Source organism: Giraffa tippelskirchi, chromosome 7, assembly GCF_054371585.1.
Source record: "Giraffa tippelskirchi isolate mGirTip1 chromosome 7, T2T-mGirTip1v1.2.pri, whole genome shotgun sequence".
Classification (NCBI taxonomy): Eukaryota; Metazoa; Chordata; class Mammalia; order Artiodactyla; family Giraffidae; genus Giraffa; species Giraffa tippelskirchi.
This window is the reverse complement of record NC_137281.1, coordinates 122,710,542-122,728,872: the sequence shown is the minus strand read 5'-3', so window position 1 is coordinate 122,728,872 and position 18,331 is coordinate 122,710,542. Positions and strand designations below refer to the sequence as shown.

General features: G+C 39.7%; 1 protein-coding gene across 7 annotated transcripts in view; it reads right to left on the bottom strand.

Annotated features, from left to right (window-relative positions):
* Positions 1-581: 581 nt before the first annotated feature.
* Positions 582-18,331, bottom strand: part of SHC4 (SHC adaptor protein 4) — a 160,816-nt gene continuing 143,066 nt past the window's right edge. For 4 of the 7 annotated variants that reach the window (XM_081508519.1, XM_081508521.1, XM_081508518.1 and 1 more), the window contains exons 11-13: positions 17,713-17,892; positions 4,157-4,410; positions 582-2,931 (exon numbers count right to left, since the gene is read on the bottom strand). In XM_081508519.1, coding sequence (XP_081364645.1) covers positions 2,776-2,931; positions 4,157-4,410; positions 17,713-17,892 — 590 coding nt within the window. In that variant the 3' untranslated portion in view covers positions 582-2,775. The remainder of the gene's footprint in view (positions 2,932-4,156; positions 4,411-17,712; positions 17,893-18,331) is intronic. The other 3 variants (XM_081508522.1, XM_081508525.1, XM_081508523.1) reach the window with 1 other exon arrangement.

Here is an 18,331-nt window from a genome sequence, read left to right as displayed (position 1 = left end):
ACTTTGTACTTTTGATGAAGTGCAACGTAACAGCTTTCCCTTTAATGGATCATGTCTAAGGACTCATATCCTGAAGATTTTCCTCTGTGTTCTTTTTTCCTAAAAGTTATCATGGTTTTACATTTTACATTTAAGTCCATAATCCATATGAGTTAATACTTACATAAAGTGTGAGGTTCTTTCTTACGCCTACAGATGTACCGTTGCTCCAGCATCATTTGCTGAAAGGCTATCCTTTGCCCACAGAGTATAATGCCCCTCAGCCTCCTCCCAGTGGAGTCCCCAGGGCTGGTTAAAAGCCCCTCCTCTGTAGGCCACAGCTCCTAAAAGGCAGCCCTTTCACAGGACTCTCTCTCCAGATTCTATTACTGCTCCCTCCCCTGACTCCTCCACTGGCTGAAGAGCACTGCCTCCTCCCTTGTGGTTTCCCATACTCTGCCCAGACCTTTGTAAATAGTCCCTTTATTAAACTTTTCTCCAGTTACCCAATTTAAGTGAGCCATCTGTTTCCTGTCAGGTCCCTGACACATTCTACAAACGATAAATTTTCCAAATCCCAAACATCAGACATATTCTGTCAATTGTCATACAGCAATAATCATTTATTTTTTTGAAAAGTTGTTTACAGATATTTATATGCAAATGTATTTCTGCTTTAAGACAGATGAAGATAAGAATGTGACATTAAAATATCATGCAATCAAGCTTCTTTTGTTGTTTCATTTTCTTTTAACTGTGCCTGTTGCTATAAGTGCAGTATTTGCCCATTTAACTACTTATACCATTACAGTCAAATACTGATCATCTATGTGTACTGCTCACATCAGTCAGACTCTTTGCATCTAATAGCATCAAGAACTCTTTCCTGCCACCCAACCCAATTATCACTCTGCTCAACCAGAATGAGACCACAACCCTGTTAAGGTAATTAGATCACCCATAAATTTCACTGATTTATACCCATGCTAATCCCCTTTACAAGGACAAATAATCAAGAATTATGATGTATGCAAAATTGAGGAAAAATACATTATTTTCTAGTTGTATAAAAGAAAACAACATATCAAAGAAGGCAATGACAGTGTAAGTAAAATAAAAGCACAAACCTTCACATAATTAGAGTTCAGTGTGCTTGATTTCTGATGATTTCTATCCAAAAGAAGTTTCTCATATTTTACTTAAAATTTAGCAAATATTTCACAATTGCAAAGATTTCTCTACACAGCCAAAGTGAAGTGGAATTAAGGCAATTGTCCAGATAACTCATGATAAAAAAAAATTCTAAAGTAATGGCCATATCTCTATATGTAAAGCTGTTTTCTGCTACTCAAAATAACCAAATCTACTTCTAACACCATTACTTACATTTTTCCAAAGTTCCAATGTTTTTAACTGAAAGGCTGCAGATTTCTGCTATCTGAATGACGATCTCAGTGAGTACAGAAACAGACTAAAGGAAAAACACTGGTTTCCAGATTAATTATACAGACTGGTTATCAACATTAACCCCCCCAAAAGGGAAAATTTGCTTTTTATAAACTCATATTATGGTAGGGATAAAATGGACCTCTGAATTTACCTAGTCCAACTCCCTCATTTTATAGACAAGGATTCTGGAATCCAGACAGATTCAGCAACTTGCTCAAGGTCATACTGAGACCAAGTCCAGTGCTTTAACCTACACAATGGTTCATTACCTCATCAGTTTACCAAGTGTGCCAACATGTGGCAAACCTTTCAACTTTTTCATTCAGTGTTTTCTCCCTGGTACATTTTGTCTGGTCATATCTAGAAAACGTGCTAAGGATACAGGTAGATGAGGGACAATGAGTCAGTCACCACCAATCAAGGGGATATTTCCCCATACTTTAAAATAAATTCAGTACTTTAAATAAGAATAAAACCAATATGGAGACTGACCATGAAGAACTGGTTTGTCATTTTTTTAAATCCATGCACTCATGAGCTCTTTTTGGGAGTCAGGGGAGTGAGGGGGAGACAGAAGGAGGGAGAAATGCAATGAAACCAGAAATGACTGATACTTTTGGCTTCTTTAGCTTGTCATATGTTGCATGCAAACAGTCCAAATAGCAAAAATTGAGAAATACTAGGCCAAAGAAGCTGGGCTCCAACCCTTTAACTAGCAAATGGGAGAGGCCAATGTAACAGACCAGTGCTTTCAGTGGCCTTTCATTTGATTCCACTGGCATAGACACAGTCCAAATTCAATGTCAAATTTATTTTAACATTGCAGTGAAAGTGCAGCTAAATAGAAAATAAAGTCAGTAACTATTAAGCAAATTGCTTCTTATTTTTATAACAAGGAAAAACTCTTTTGGCAAATGGTTCTATAGTCATAGAATATGAAGACATTTGGAACTTATTTCCCCAATATGAAAATGTCCCCAAATTATCAAGTTGAAAGGCACGTACCACTGCCCCAGCAGTTCATTCAAGTTGTCTTTAGCATGTAAAATTTTAATTGTGCTTTTAGCTTGTTATCAACACAATATGGCCTTACAAAGTGACATCCGTGCATATGTATAATTTCTTCTCAAATGGACACATCCTCTTCCCCTTTTCTGATTTTCACTCTCTGAAGATCAATTTTTGTTAGTTCTTTGTTTTATAAAGGACCTAGTCCATGGTGGTCTCAGAAAGATACACTTCACAGTTTGTGCTCTAATGTACCTAGAAACCAAATTTGAATTATCTCTGTGTCCTAATACAAAATGAACTTTCCTGAAGCATCAGTGTGATGGTACTTCCAAGTGGTCATTTGTTGGAATGCGAAAGTCCTGGATTATTATCTTTTCTCACTGGTTGTTTAAGGCTTACTTCACTTCCAGAAGAGATGATTGGCAAACTATTATCCATGTGATATCTGATAAGGTGGCCAACATTATCAAATACATGGTCCTTGGTCCTCACCTTGAAAAGGAAATACAAATGTATTTAGGTAAAATCATAACAGTTCTTCTGAAAGGGATAAATAACCACAGGATAAAAACAGACATATCCTTGAATGAGATAACTGGCTGAACAAAGAAAAGTAAAGGTACTTTTCAATTCTGTATCCTTTAGTAAACTATTTTCTCATTCCCAATTATCTTTTTAAAGAAACTGTCATTCCCAGTTAGGAAAATGGTAAACACTGGTCACCTAATCCAAATTTACAACCAACTTTTTTGTCATGTTACTTTCTGATACATTCTATCATGTCCCTATTTGTATAAATATTTGCCTCATAAAAGTATGACCACCTCCGCTGTCTTTGGGTTAGGGTTAGCATGGCATATCTTTATCCATCCTTTCACTTTCAGCCTATTCAGTTCAGTTCAGTCACTCAGTCTATATGTATCCTTAAATATAAAGTGAGCCTCCTATAAATAGCATATATATAGTTGGATCTTGTCTATTCCGCTATCCATCCAGCTATTCTGTATCTTTTGTTTGGGAAGTTTAATCCATTTATGTTTAAAGTAATTGTTTATAGAGAAGGACTTACTATTTTGTTCCTTTTTCTTGTCCTGGCTCATTGCTGTCTACCCTCTGCTCTAGCCACACCTCTGTTGGTTTAATACTGTTTCACTGCTCTGTTTGCTCCTGTGACTCCTTCCCCATGCTCCCAATGTCCACCTTTAAAATGTCTGGCCTTTTTCTGGCCTCATGTACGATGTCTGGTTCATCGTACATGTCAGACCCTGCAAAAAGCCTTTTCAGTCAGCCTCAACCAGAGGACCCCCTCTGTCCTGAGAAACACCATAATGCTTTGGGTGAATCATTCTTATGCTATTTATCCTTAATTATTTAAGCATCTGTTTTATGAAATTATAAGCACCCTGAAAGTAAAGTCTCTATGTGATACTGAGCAAGTTAACTGTGAATCCCTGTACTTCTATCCAGTAGGTATTCATTTAATTCACTGAATTGCATTAAGAAGGTCAGAAAGAGGCTGCCCTTTAAGTGATCCTCTAGGGTGACTCCCACTCAAACTCCTCCACTATCTTCTATTTACCACTTCCTGCTCCAGCTGGAGGGTTCAAGACAAAGTAAACCCTTAACCTTAAACACTCTTCAGTATCAGGTTTTAGACCTATCATTCAGGGTAACCTGAGTCATAAGACTGTGAAACTGTAGTGTGGGTCAATGATACCTTGCCTTCAGGATCCACCAGAAGAAGGTGTTTTGCCTGGCCTCCCTGTAGCCCACTCAGCACATACTGGCCAGGAGATGTTGCACTCTCTCGAACTAAAAAGTCCCCATCCTTCACCAAAAGGCTCTCTGCCGCTTTCCTGCTCAGCTTGCCATGGTAGCAGTCTTCATTCCGCAGCTGCTGCTTAATGTGTGGCAAAGAATGTGAGCTGGCAGGCTGGGCCGTGGCACCTGGCTGAACAGTTTCTGGTGCCTCTGAAGTCAAAAAACAGAGATACCACCAAGTTACCTCCTCATCCATCCTTTCATACAGTCATTCATTCATTCAGAAAATATAACTTGAGGCCCTAGTGTGTGCCAGGCACTTTTTAAATAGTGCTATTTCTAGAACAATTGGAGTTTCTGTTTCCAGAACTTCCAATGGGCTCTAATTTAATGGTAGATCCAAACATTGCCTTTGGCTTCTGTTACAGGGAAAGGCTTGCCCAGGTGGAGGAGTTTTCCTTTCAAATGAGAAATGGAACTGACCCATAAGAACTGCTTTCATAAGTGCAGAGAGAGGCTCTTTATGTCCCAAGGGCTGTAGGTTAAGGAGAAAGAGATTTATGCTGTACCTGGATTATGCTGCTGCTGCTGCTAAGTCGCTTCAGTCGTGTCCGACTCTGTGCGACCCCATAGACGGCAGCCCACCAGGCTCTGCCATCCCTGGGATTCTCCAGGCAAGAGTACTGGAGTGGGCTGCCATGTCCTTCTCCAATGCATGAAAGGGAAAAGCAAAAGTGAAGTCACTCAGTCGTGTCTGACTCCTAGCGACCCCATGGACTGCAGCCTACCAGGCTCCTCTGTCCATGGGATTTTCCAGGCAAGAGTACTGGAGTGGGTTGCCAGTGCCTTCTCCCTAGGTTCCACTAATTTCTCCTTAATTTTTTTCAATTAACTTATTTACTTTTGGCTGTGCTGTGTCTTCACTGCTGTTTGTGCAGGCTTTCTGTAGTTGCAGCTAGCGGGGGCTCACTCTTCCTTGTGGTGTGAGGGCTTCTCTTGTTGAGGAGCACAGTTTCTAGAGCACAGACTCAGTAGTTGTGGCACACGGGGTTAGTTACTCCGAGGTCTTCTCTGTCTTTCCTCTTCTAAAACATTCCCAGATGCTTTGAAAATGCCTACAGTAACTTGGGCTATGCCCACTTTTAGCATCTAGCTTTTTCTTTTAACCCAAATTACCAATGTGTTTCTGAGATGCTTCTGTCCAAAAACTTAAAAGCTATGCTAAAGCTCACAGCATTCCTATTAAATGACCACTCTGCCGTTTTTGTAATTCACCTGCCTGGACGAAGCAGAATTGATCAAGCAGAAGAAGGTAAAACATCAGGGAGGTATGGCCTGAGGCAAGGCCCCATAGTTCTACAGAATAAATGCTATCCAAAGTTGAGAGCCCTGGGGATGAAGAAGGTACATTAAGGTAGCCCGTTACAGTATTATTGGTACTCACAGTAATAACAACTATTACATAGTTCCCACTTATTGAGTATGATAGATACTGCTCAATGCTTTACATATATTCTACTCAAAATCAGACAGGAAGGAAATGGATCTTTAAAAAGATTAAATGACTTACCCAAAGTCACACTGCTAATATGTTGTGGATCTTGGATTTGAAATGAGATCTATCATCAGAGCCCAGGGTCCTAATCACCACACTCTAAGACCCTTGGCTTAGATGAGAAAATTTTTTCATTTTCAAAACTGGTCCAACCACTCTACAAAGGTCCCTAAGTAGATAGCAAGGCCATCAGGATGATATACATCTCCAGAAGCAATAACACAAAATTCTTAGGTCTGAATCCAGATAAAAATTGTCTGTTTATTTTTTTGGCCATGCTGCACAGCATGTAGGATCTTAGTTCCCTGACCATAATCAAACCCATGCCCCCTGCAGTGGAAGGGCAGAGTCCTAACCACTGGACTGCTAGGGGATTCCCAAAAGTTGTATGTTTAATATAGTAAATTTACTAGGAAAATAACCACAGAAATCAGATTTTGTCTTTTTAAGTGCAGAGGATCTTTTTCATAGAAGCCAGATTTCTCTTTATAAATGCAAAGGAATGTTTATATGCCCTTATGCAAGGGTCTCACAAATGAGAAATCCTCTTGACTTTAAGTTTTACAAGTTACACAAGACAAGTGCCCTGCGGACATAATCCAGTCTCCTGTTAATATATTATAGGTTTTTCCCTATTTAAGAACATCTCTCTGCATATCACAATTTCAACACAGTATTCACGAATATATCTTTTTGAAAATGTCTTTAGTCTGTATCTAATGGCTAAAGATATTCTTCTCTACAAACAATCAGGCTCTATCTATTGTTAGCAGAAAAAAGGCTGAAGGAATGTGTCCAGATTTGATGAATAATATTTGTAGTTGGCCTTAGTGTTGCCTGCTTTCAGGCATAATAGAGAACTTCTGATGAGTAGCTGTGTGTTTGTTTGTATAAGCAAGAGATAAAGTGTTGTGTAAGTGTGAGGGAGATTCATACACAGTGTGTTTAGTCACACACATCTTAGCGCATGATGGCTTTGGTATATTCTGAGATTGTGGAGTGCTCTCAGACAAGGACAAAACAAAAGAAAAACAGACATTATATCATCTTGAAAAGAGGCAATAGATCATGGGTCAGCCTGAGGATATGGACATTATTTTCCTAACACAGTTTCCCAAATTATTACAATTTCAATCATCCAAACATTTATTAAAAATATAACTTTTCTAAAAGTTATAAAAGAAAAAGGATAAAAGTGATACCACTCAAATACAAAGGATCATAAGAGACTACTCTAAACAATTATATGCCAACAAATTGGATAACTTAGACAAAAATGGATAGATTCCTAAAAACATACAACCCATCAAGCCTGAATCATGAAGAAATAAAAAATTTGAGCAGAGGAATTACTAGCAAGAAAATTGAACAACTAATCAAAACCATCCAACAAAAAAAGTCCACAACCAGATGGCTTCACTAGTGAATTCTACCAAACATTTAAAGAGTAATTAATGTCAATTTTTCTCAGTCCCATCCAAAAAATAGGAGGGGACATTTCCAAACTCATTTTACAAGGGCAGCATTACCCCTAACACCAAAACCAAACAAGGACACCACAAGAACAGAAAATTACAGGCCAAAATCACTGATGAACATAGATGTAAGAATCCTCAAAGAAATACTAACACACCAAAACCAACAATAAATTAAAACAATCAAGTGGGATTTATTTCATAAAAAGAGAGTTCAACATTCACAAATCAATGTGACACACCACATTAACAAAATGAAAGATAAAAACCATATGATCACCTCAACAGAGCCAGAAAAGGCATTTGACAAAATTCAATATCCATTCTGATAAAATACTCTCAACAAAGTCAGTATAGAGGCAACGTACATCAACATAGTAAAGGCCATATATCGTAAGTCCATAGTTAATATCATACTTAACGGTAAAAAGCTCAAAGCTTTTCCTGTAAGATCAGGAACAAGGATGCCCATTCTTACTACTTTTTACTACTTTTATTCAACATGGTATTGGACGTCCTAACCAGATCAATCAGGCAAGAAAAAAAATAAGTCCAAATCAGAAAGGAAGATGTAAAACTGTCTCATTTGCAGGTGACATTATATACAGAAAACAACAACTCCACCAGAAATAAAACTACTAGAATAAACAAATTCAGTAAAATTATAGGATACAAATTCACACACAAAAATTAGTTGCATTTCTATACACTAAAAGGAACCAGAGATCAAATTGTTAATATCTGCTGGATCATCGAAAAAGCAAGAGAGTTCCAGAAAAACATCTATTTCTGCTTTATTGACTATGCCAAAGCCTTTGACTCTGTGGATCACAACAAACTATGGAAAATTCTGAAAGAGATGGGAATACCAGACCACCTGACCTGCCTCTTGAGAAACCTGTATGCAGGTCAGGAAGCAACAGTTAGAACTGGACATGGAGCAAGAGATTGGTTCCAAATAGGAGAAGGAATATGTCAAGGCTATATATTGTCACCCTGCTTATCTAACTTATACGCAGAGTACATCATGCGAAACGCTGGGCTGGAAGAAGCACAAGCTGGAATCAGGTTTGCCAGGAGAAATATCAATAACCTCAGATATGCAGATGACACCACCCTTATGGCACAAAGTGAAGAAGAACTAAAGAGCCTCTTGATGAAAGTGAAAGAGGAGAGTGAAAAAGTTGGCTTAAAGCTCAACATTCAGAAAACTAAGATTATGGCATCTGGTCCCATCACTTCATGGGAAATAGATGGGGAAACAGTGGAAACAGTGGCTGACTTTATTTTGAGGGGCTCCAAAGTCACTGCAGATGGGTGATTGCAGCCATGAAATTAAAAGACGCTTACTCCTTGGAAGGAAAGTTATGACCAACCTAGACAGCATATTAAAAAGCAGAGACATTACTTTGCCAACAAAGGTTCATCTAGTCAAGGCTATGGTTTTTCCAGTGGTCATGTATGGATGTGAGCGTTGGACTATAAAGAAAGCTGAGTGCCGAAGAATTGATGCTTTTGAACTGTGGTGTTGGAGAAGACTCTTGAGAGTCCCTTGGACAGCAAGGAGATCCAACCAGTCCATCCTAAAGGAGATCAGTCCTGGGTGTTCATTGGAAGGACTGATATTGAAGCTGAAACTCCAATACTTTGGCCACGTGATGCGAAGAGCTGACTCATTTGAAAAGACCCTGATGCTGGGAAAGATTGAGGGCAGGAGGAGAAGGGGATGACAGAGGATGAGATGGTTGGATGGCATCACCAACTCAGTGGACGTGAGTTTGGGTAAACTCCGGGATTTGGTGATGGACAGGGAGGTCTGGCGTGCTGCGGTTCATGGGATCGCAAAGAGTCACACACAACTGAGAGACTGAACTGAACTATATACTGATAAACTATTATATAGAGAAATTAGGAAAACAACCCCATTTACAATAACATCTAAAAGAAAAAGATACTTAAGAATAAATTTAACCAAGGAAGTGAAAGATCTGTACACTGAAAACTATGACATTGATGTAAAAAAACTGAAGACACAAACAAATGGAAAGAAATTCTGGCTCGTGAATTAGAAGAATATTTTTAAAATGTCCACGATACCCAATGCAATATACAAAGTCAACAGAATCCTTATCAAAATTTCAGTGGGATTTTTCACACAAGAAGAATAGACAATCCCCCAAATTTGTATGTCACCACAAAAGATCTCAAATAACCAAACCAATATTGTGAAAGATAGATAAAGCTGAAGGCATCATGTGTCCTGATTTCAAACTATATTACAAAGCTGGAAGATCCCCTGGAGAAGGGAATGGCAACCCACTTCAGTATTCATGCCTGGAGAATCCCATGGACAGAGGAGCCTGACAGGCTACAGTCCACAGGGTCACAGAGAGTCAAACACAACTGAGCAACTAACAATAGCAATAGAGTAGCCAAAATAGTATGGTATTAGCATAAAAACAGACATATATATCAATGGAACAAAACAGAGAGACAAGAAATAAATCTATACATACAGGGTCAATTAATTTCCAATGAATGAGCCAAGAATAGACAACAGGGACAGGATAGTTTCTTCAATAAATGGTGCTGGGAAAACTGGACAACCACATGCAAAAGAATGAAACTGGATGCCTACTTTGTACTATACACAATAATCAACTCCAAAGGGATTAAAGAATTTTGCACCTAGTTTTATGTCCCTGGATATGTTCCAGTGTCTCCTAGTTCATACTCTATGATAACTTGAATAGAATTTGTATCCTACTGTTGTGTGCAAGTTATATAAATCTTAATTATGTTGAATTGGTGCATGGTGCTTTTCAGGCCTACCATATCCATCTACTTTTCTGTATATTCATTCTGTTAATTTTTGAGAGTTTGATATTGAAACTCCAATTAAAAATCTTAATTTATCTACTTAAAAAATTGTAATATATAGTGGAACTACATGTAACTTTGTTCTATATTTTCCAAGTCTCCTGTAAACATGTTATCATACTTTCATAATTTAAAAAGTAAAAAAGAAAGAGAAAAAAATGGATTAAAGACTTGAACATAAAACCTGAGACCATAAAACTCTGAGAAGAAAACATGAGGTAAGGTCCTTGACATCAATCTTGGCAATGGTGTTTGGATTTGACACCAGAAACAAGGGCAACAAAAGCAAAAACAAACAAGTGAAACTACTTCAGACCAAAAGTCTGCACAGTAAAGGAAACCATCAAAGAAAAGGCAACCTATAAAATGGAAAAAAATTTGCAAATTATCTATCTGATGAATTAATATCCAAAACATATGAACACATGCAACTCAATGTCAAAAAATAAACAACCTGATTTAAAAATGGGCAGTGAAACTGAATAGACATCTTTCCAAAGAAAACACACAAATGGCCAACAGGTACATGTAAAGGTGCTCAACATCACTAATATTTCAGTTCAGTTCAGTCGCTCAGTCGTGTCCGACTCTTTGCGACCCCATGAATCGCAGCACGCCAGGCCTCCCTGTCCATCACCAACTCCCGGAGTTTACCCAAACCCATGTCCATCAAGTCAGTGATGCCATCCAACCATCTCATCCTCTGTCGTCCCCTTCTCCTCCCGCCCCCAATCCTTCCCAACATTAGGTCTTTTCCAATGAGTCAACTCTTCACATGAGGTGGCCAAAGTATTGGAGTTTCAGCTTCAACATCAGTCTTTCCAATGAACACCCAGGACTGATCTCCTTTAGGATGGACTGGCTGGATCTCCTTGCAGTCCCAGGGACTCTCACGAGTCTTCTCCAACACCACAGTTCAAAAGCATCAATTCTTCAGCGCTCAGCTTTCTTCACCGTCCAACTCTCACATCCATACATGACCACTGGAAAAACCATATCCTTGACTAGATGGACCTTTGTTGGCAAAGTAATGTCTCTGCTTTTAAATATGCTATCTAGGTTGGCCATAACCTTCCTTCCAAGAAGTAAGCCTCTTTTAATTTCATGGCTGCAATCACCATCAGCAGTGATTTTGGAGCCCCCCAAAATAAAGTCTGACACTGTTTCCACTGTTTCCCCATCTATTTCCCATGAAGTGATGGGACCAGACGCCATGATCTTAGTTTTCTGAATGTTGAGCTTTAAGCCAACTTTTTCACTCTCCTCTTTCACTTTCATCAAGAGGCTCTTTAGTTCTTCTTCACTTTGTGCCATAAGGGTGGTGTCATCCGCATATCTGAGGTTATTGATATTTCTCCCGGCAAACTTGATTCCAGCTTGTGCTTCTTCCAGCCCAGCATTTCTCATGATGTACTCTGCATATAAGCTAAATAAGCAGGGTGACAATATACAGCCTTGACGGACTCCTTTTCCTATTTGGAACCAGTCTGTTGCTCCATGTCCAGTTCTAACTGTTGCTTCCTGACCTGCATACAGGTTTCTCAAGAGACAGGTCAGATGGTCTGGTAGTCCCATCTCTTTCAGAATTTTCCACAGTTTATTGTGATCCACACATTCAAAGGCTTTGGCATAGTCAATAAAGAAGAAATAGATGTTTTTCTGGAACTCTCTTGCTTTTTCGATGATCCATCGGATGTTGGCAATTTGATCTCTGGTTCCTCTGCCTTTTCTAAAAACCAGCTTGAACATCTGGAAGTTCACGGGTGCAAATCAAAACCACAATGTAATATCATCTCACACTGGTTAGAATGGCTATCAACAAAAAGACAAGAGATAAGTGTTGATGAGAAAAGGTAACCCTTGCGCACTGTTGCTGAGAATGAATGTAAACTGATGCAGCCATATGGAAAACAGTATGGAGATTCTTCAAAAACAATTTTTTTTAAAAAACTACCATATGATCTAGCAATTCTACTTTTTGGTATATATCTGAAGGAAATGAAATCACTATCTCAAAGAGATATCTATATTCCCATGTGCACCGCAGCATTATTTACAATATCCAAGACATGGAAATAATCTAAGTATTCCACTGGCAGATGGACAGATGAAGTAAATACACAGTGGGACATTATTCAGCCATAAAAAAGAAGGAAGTCTTGCCAATTGCAACAAAGATAGACCTTGAAGGCATTATGCTAAATGAAATAACACAGAGAAAGACAGACACTATGTGATCTGACTTATATGTGGAATCCCAAAAAACAGAACTCACAGAAACAGAAAACAGATTGATGACTTCCAGAAGCAGAGAGTGAGGGATGAGGGAAATGGTAAAAAAGGTATTATCTTACAGTATGTAAGACAAAGAAAAAACTACATGTCTATTAAGATACATTACAAAGCCACAGTAATTCATACATAGTAATCAATATACTGGTAAACAACAAGTGGGCCAATATAAAAAGAATAAACGCCCAGAAAGAGATTCCCATATATAGGAGGAATCTAGTAAAATGGAGAGTGGCATTAGAAAAAGAGAAGATTGTTTAGTTAATGTTGTTTGGAAAATTAGATCACTTAGATAAAATTAAGCTAGATCCCTATATCTCATAGAAAATATAAAGTTTAGGTGAAATAAATAATTTATTTGGAAATAAAACTACAAAGGCAATAGAAGAAAACATAGTACAAGCTAGATAAAGAGAAGAAAATTTAAAAAGAGTAGAAGGAAGATATAATAAAGATAAAAATGGAAGTCAATGAAATAGAAAACAATAAATAAAACCTGATTCCTTTGGAAAGAACAATTAAATTAATAAATCTCAAAAGTGATCAAGAAAAAAAGAGCACAGAAATTACAAATAACAGGAAAGAGAGAAGGCATGCTTCAGGCAATAAAAGGCCAGTGAAGGAGTACTGTGAGAAATTTCATGTGGAATTGACTCTAAATGGACAGAGTGAAATCCTACTAAGTTTTTAAGGAAGTTACATTGCAAAAGAAATCATAGCCCCTTTTAGTCTATGGCTTTTTGCCCTCTAAAGCAAACTCCAATCTCTCAAGTCCACATCAATAGGAAATAAGTTGCAGAAGTGGTGAAACCCTAAGAAAGGCACTTTCACTTTATCCCACATCTACTTTAGATGGACATGCGAAGGATAATAGCAGCAACAACCCAGATGACAGTGGACATGGAGATTCTATAATGCTGAACCAGTCCAAGCAAATCTACTTCTCCACTCCTAGCTCAGGGAGTCTTCACAATTACTTCCTGGCAGGATTTGGTAATCACTATGGACCAGTAATTTACCGTCTGAGCTACCAGGACTCTGTCTGCAATGCAGGAGACCTGGGTTCAATCACTGGTTTGGAAAGATCTCCTGGAGAAGGGTTTGGCAACCCACTCCAGTATTCTTGCCTGGAGAATCCCATGGACAGAGGAATCTGGTGGGCTACAGGTCCAGAGGGTCACAAAGAGCTGGACATGACTGAAGCAACCTTTTTTTTTAATGGACCAGTGACTACTGTGTGTTTTATTTGCTTCCCTTCTGTGAATGTGGATTTTTATTGCGGCTATCCTTATTCCTCTTATTCCTTAATTTTGGATGTGGAAGGGAGCAGACAACTTGGCAAATAGGATCCCCATCCAGTCTTGACTGAGAGGATTTCACATCACCCACGTGTCACAGACTTTAGGCAGGATACTGTAATTATTGGCTGTATTTTCAAGGTCAAATGTTCTGTGAAAATAAGAGCTCATGGATATCTGAGTGGCAGAAAGGTGTGCTGTGGCAGGGACAGTTAATTGTGTATCAATATCTATTCTCCCTTTCATTACATTATGGAATTCCCTATTTTTAGCTGAGCACATGGCCACTCAGCTAGAGTAACATGAAGCTAGGTATGGCCCCATGTCTAAGTTCTGCCAATGGCAGGTTAAGAACAAATGATGTCTGCCACTTCTGGGTCATGTCCTTTCTTTACTTCCCACTGGTTGAATACAGATGTGATGGTGAGAGTCTGCTCTCTTAGACTAAAGATAGAGGAATTTAGACCAAAGCGAAGTTCTTAGACCAGAGATGGAAGCCAGTGTCGAGGTTGGCAAAGCTGTTCTACCAGTGCTCTACCATCTATCTTTGGGGCTATTGGGTAAAATAAATCAACTTCAGTCCTTTTTACACTATAGGATTTAACAGTGATTTTTTTCTTATGGCAGCCAAGACCGAAAATAATAAAAAATAAATTAAACAGTTTCAGTACAAACTGATCTCCTTCTGCCATGTTTGATCAGAATAAAGATTATGTCAGAGCTTTTCCAACAGCAGTATGACAGGATGAATGGAGGAGCTCTGAAGACATTTTTAAGATATAATAGGTTCTTGTCTCTGGATTTGTTTTTGTTTTGTTTTAGTGAACTAATTAGTAACTAATCTGGGCAAGGAAGGCTAAGTATGCCTAAAGAAGCTAAAGAGGATTTTTGAGGAAGGAAGGAAAGAAACAGGAGGAAACATTATGGAGGAAACGTTAAAAGGTGTATTTAAGACATTCTGCACAAAATTATGTATAAAGTTATCCTTACTCCATCTTACTGTGGTGGTGGTTTAGTCGCTAATTCATGTCCAACTCTTGTGACCCCATGGACTGTAGCCCGCCAGGCTCCTCTGTCCATGGGATTTTCCAGGCAATAATACTGGAGTGGATTGCCCTTTACTTCTCCAGGGGCTCTTTCCAATCCAGGGATTGAACTCAGGTCTCCTGCACTGTAGGCAGATTCTTTATCAACTGAGCTACCAAGGAAGGCCCACTCCGTCTTACTCGATTTTCTTAAACCAACAATATTTATACTTTTGGAGTTAAATATTTTTTTGGAAGGAGTGATGATACACTGAACTTAACCTCAAGAAAGTAGCAAGAAGTCCAGGAGGGCTGTGGTATATTAAATTCTAATGGAAATAAAGAGTGAGAGAGGACTAAAGACCTGAATTATTAAACATGTTGCCATGAAGGTACAGAGAAGGCAATGGCACCCCACTCCAATACTCTTGCCTGGAAAATCCCATGGACGGAGGAGCCTGGTAGGCTGCAGTCCATGGGGTCGCTAAGAGTCAGACACGACTGAGCAACTTCACTTTCACTTTTCACTTTCATGAATTGGAGAAGGAAATGGCAACCCACTCCAGTGTTCTTGCCTGGAGAATCCCAGGGACAGCAGAGCCTGGTGGGCTGCCGTCTATGGGGTTGCACAGAGTCGGACATGACTGAAGCGACTTAGCAGCAGCAGCAGCAGCAAGAAGGGAGGGAGAGGGAAAAAGGATGAAAAAGAGAAAGGGACTAGAATCAATGAAAACACATTTTGACATTACAATTTTGGACAGAACACACCTTATTTACTTTCAACTAATGATAGGAATGTTGTTATGGATTAATTTTGCCTTTCAAATTATTGAACTGCCTATGAAAAAGGCCAGGTTTCTTTGCTTGAGCTGTAAATGACAGAATATCTCCAATCACCTAATTTGGACCACTCACTAAATGTATTTTCTAATAAAACACTGTTACTTTGATAAGTCCATGAAATGGAAGCTACTGAGTATACTCTCTTATAAAGTTACTTTCAAAATCTTAGGTCCAGAAACTTTTCAAAACACTGTCCCTCTAACAGGACTTCCCTGGTGGTGCAGTGGGTTAAGCCTCTACCCTTCCAATGCAGGGGGCATGGGTTTGATCCCTGGTCAGGGAACTTCCACATGCCATGGGGTGTGGACAAAAATAAAAACACTGTCCCTCTAATATGTGTTACGTTATCCACACAGGCTACTCGACATTAAACAGTTAAATTCACTACAGAAAGCTGAATTCATTGCATATCCTGTCATTCATGGCACAAGATGCCCTCTGTGGTGGACATGGAGATGCGCTACCCAGATCCCCCTTCGAGGAAGGGCCAAGTACCCCAAGTACCCCAGATCCCTTCAGGGTCTCCCTCAGCTGCACAGAGCTGTTTGCCCAGTGGCCTGCCCTCCCTCACGGGCCCATAGCCAAAGACTGAGGTAAGTGGGGCTAAAAGGCCCTGCCCTTGGGCCCAACATGGAACAACACTGATGGGCCCCCGTCCTCTCTGTACGGTTGGCTGAGGTTTTGTCAGACCTGCCTGGTTGCTCTACCTCTCCCTCTGCCCAAGCCTGCTTTCTTCCCCTCCATTCCTGTACTGATCCCAATAAAGATTCTGCATGTCGAGCTCCATCTCAAGAGTCTGCTTCCAGAGAACCCAAGTGGGTTCTTTCACTGCGAAGAGTGATCTTGGAAAACTTGCAAGAAGATAGCTCACTTGCCACCTGGATGGTAATGAAAACCTTTGTCTCATTCTAGAGAGTTACGGTGGTCTAGTGAAGCCCAGCCTCAGCAAAATCTCCTTTCAAATTCCATTCTGTTATTGCAGCCACATTAGCTGAAAAGTTACCCTTGGCAGTCTAGAGCTAGTTCCTGGGCTAGTGAAAGAACTTTCTCAGTGACTGGTTCTCCATCTTTGGAGTGAACCAAATTTGACACCAAGTTAATCTCTGAGTCCAATAAGCTTCAGTTTTATGAAAAGCATTTTTTTTGTTTATTTTTCAGCTGATTATAGGCTTTTGACTTGTTTTGCTTTTATTTATTTATGCTCCTTTTTATAGACTTACCCCTGAAAGCAATCTGGTGGGAAAACGATGTTTGTCTTATTGTATTTAACTCATTGTATACAGCTGAAGAAAGATGTCATCTTATTTTAGCGCTATACAGATGACTTACTAAAGGTTTTTGCAATGAATAAAATTAACATCATCATTAAACAGAATTGAAATAGCGGCCACTGTTCCTCATGCAAACAAACATGATCTCTTGGCTTTGACAATCCTTCCCTCAGGAAAAGCACACAGCAGAAAGCAAAAATTGGGAGTCGATTCAAAGTGTTTGAAAAGATGATTCAAAATCAAAGTTCTCAAACATTGGAATCCATAACATCTTTACAAAGTTCTAACCTATATTAACTGTGATGAGGGAGGGATTGAGATAATAAAGAATTCTTTTAACTCCCTTAAAAATGAGGCTAAGGAAATAGCATTTTTAAAATGAGAGACAGTGAACTAAACAGTGGCACCCAAAAGATATGCTCAAGTCCCAACTCCTGGCACCTGCAAATGTGACCTAATTTGCAAAAGGGGTCCTTACAGATGTAATTAATTTAAGGATCACCAGATGAGATCTTCCTGGATTTCTGGCCCACCTGTAAGGGAAAGGCGCTGTCCTATAAGAGAAAGGAAAGGGAGCCTTGAGACATGGGGGTAAGGCCAATGAAGACTGAAGCAGAGATTGGAGTGGCGCATCTCAAGACAAGGAACACCAAGAATTGCTGGCAGCCACCAGAAGCTAGGAGACGGGCATCAAACCAATTCTCCTCCAGAGCCACAGGACGAGCTGAGCCAACCCAGCTGCCATCTTGATTTAGGACTCCTGGCCTCCATCACTGTGACAGAACACATCTCTCTGATTCTAAGACACCCAGTTTAATGGTAATTTGTTACAGCAGCACAGGAAACTAATACAGGCAAAGAGCAGCGACTTACTCTCCTGGTGCCATGGGCTCCCAAGTGGGTAAGATGAGCTTTGATTTCCAGCAGGGCCTAGCGTGCTTCGAAGAGCCTGCGTATTGATGTAGCAGGGGTCATCAAAAAGATCCACTCGACACGAGTGCTTCATCAATGACGCCTCTCGCTGGGACTGCACCCCTCTCTCGTGTGCATTACCTGTAGTGAGTAAAGATCATTGTATAGTGTTTTTGCTTTGTAAACAATAAATAAAATCATGGCTGAGTCCAGCACTGACAGGAAGGGAAAAGCCACACCCATGCCATGCACGGAATGAATATTAACATGGAGATTTGACCTGTAAAAATAAAATAACAACCAGTCTTTGAGGGAAAGCATCCTTTCTTGGCCTCCCTGCCCCTCCCCTCCTGTCCCTCAGCTGACCCTTTGCTTCAACAACAGACAGCAGACAAACCAGGAAAATGTGAAGGAGAAACAACCAGGGGGATGGGAGTGGGGGTAGGGGGGGAAGGGAGCTGACTGTCCAGCTAACACCACAAACCCACAAATGACGCTGCTCAGAGTTGTAGCCCTGGAACCAAGAAAACTGCACATAACATACGGAACTTGAATATCTACTATTTATTTAAACAGCTTT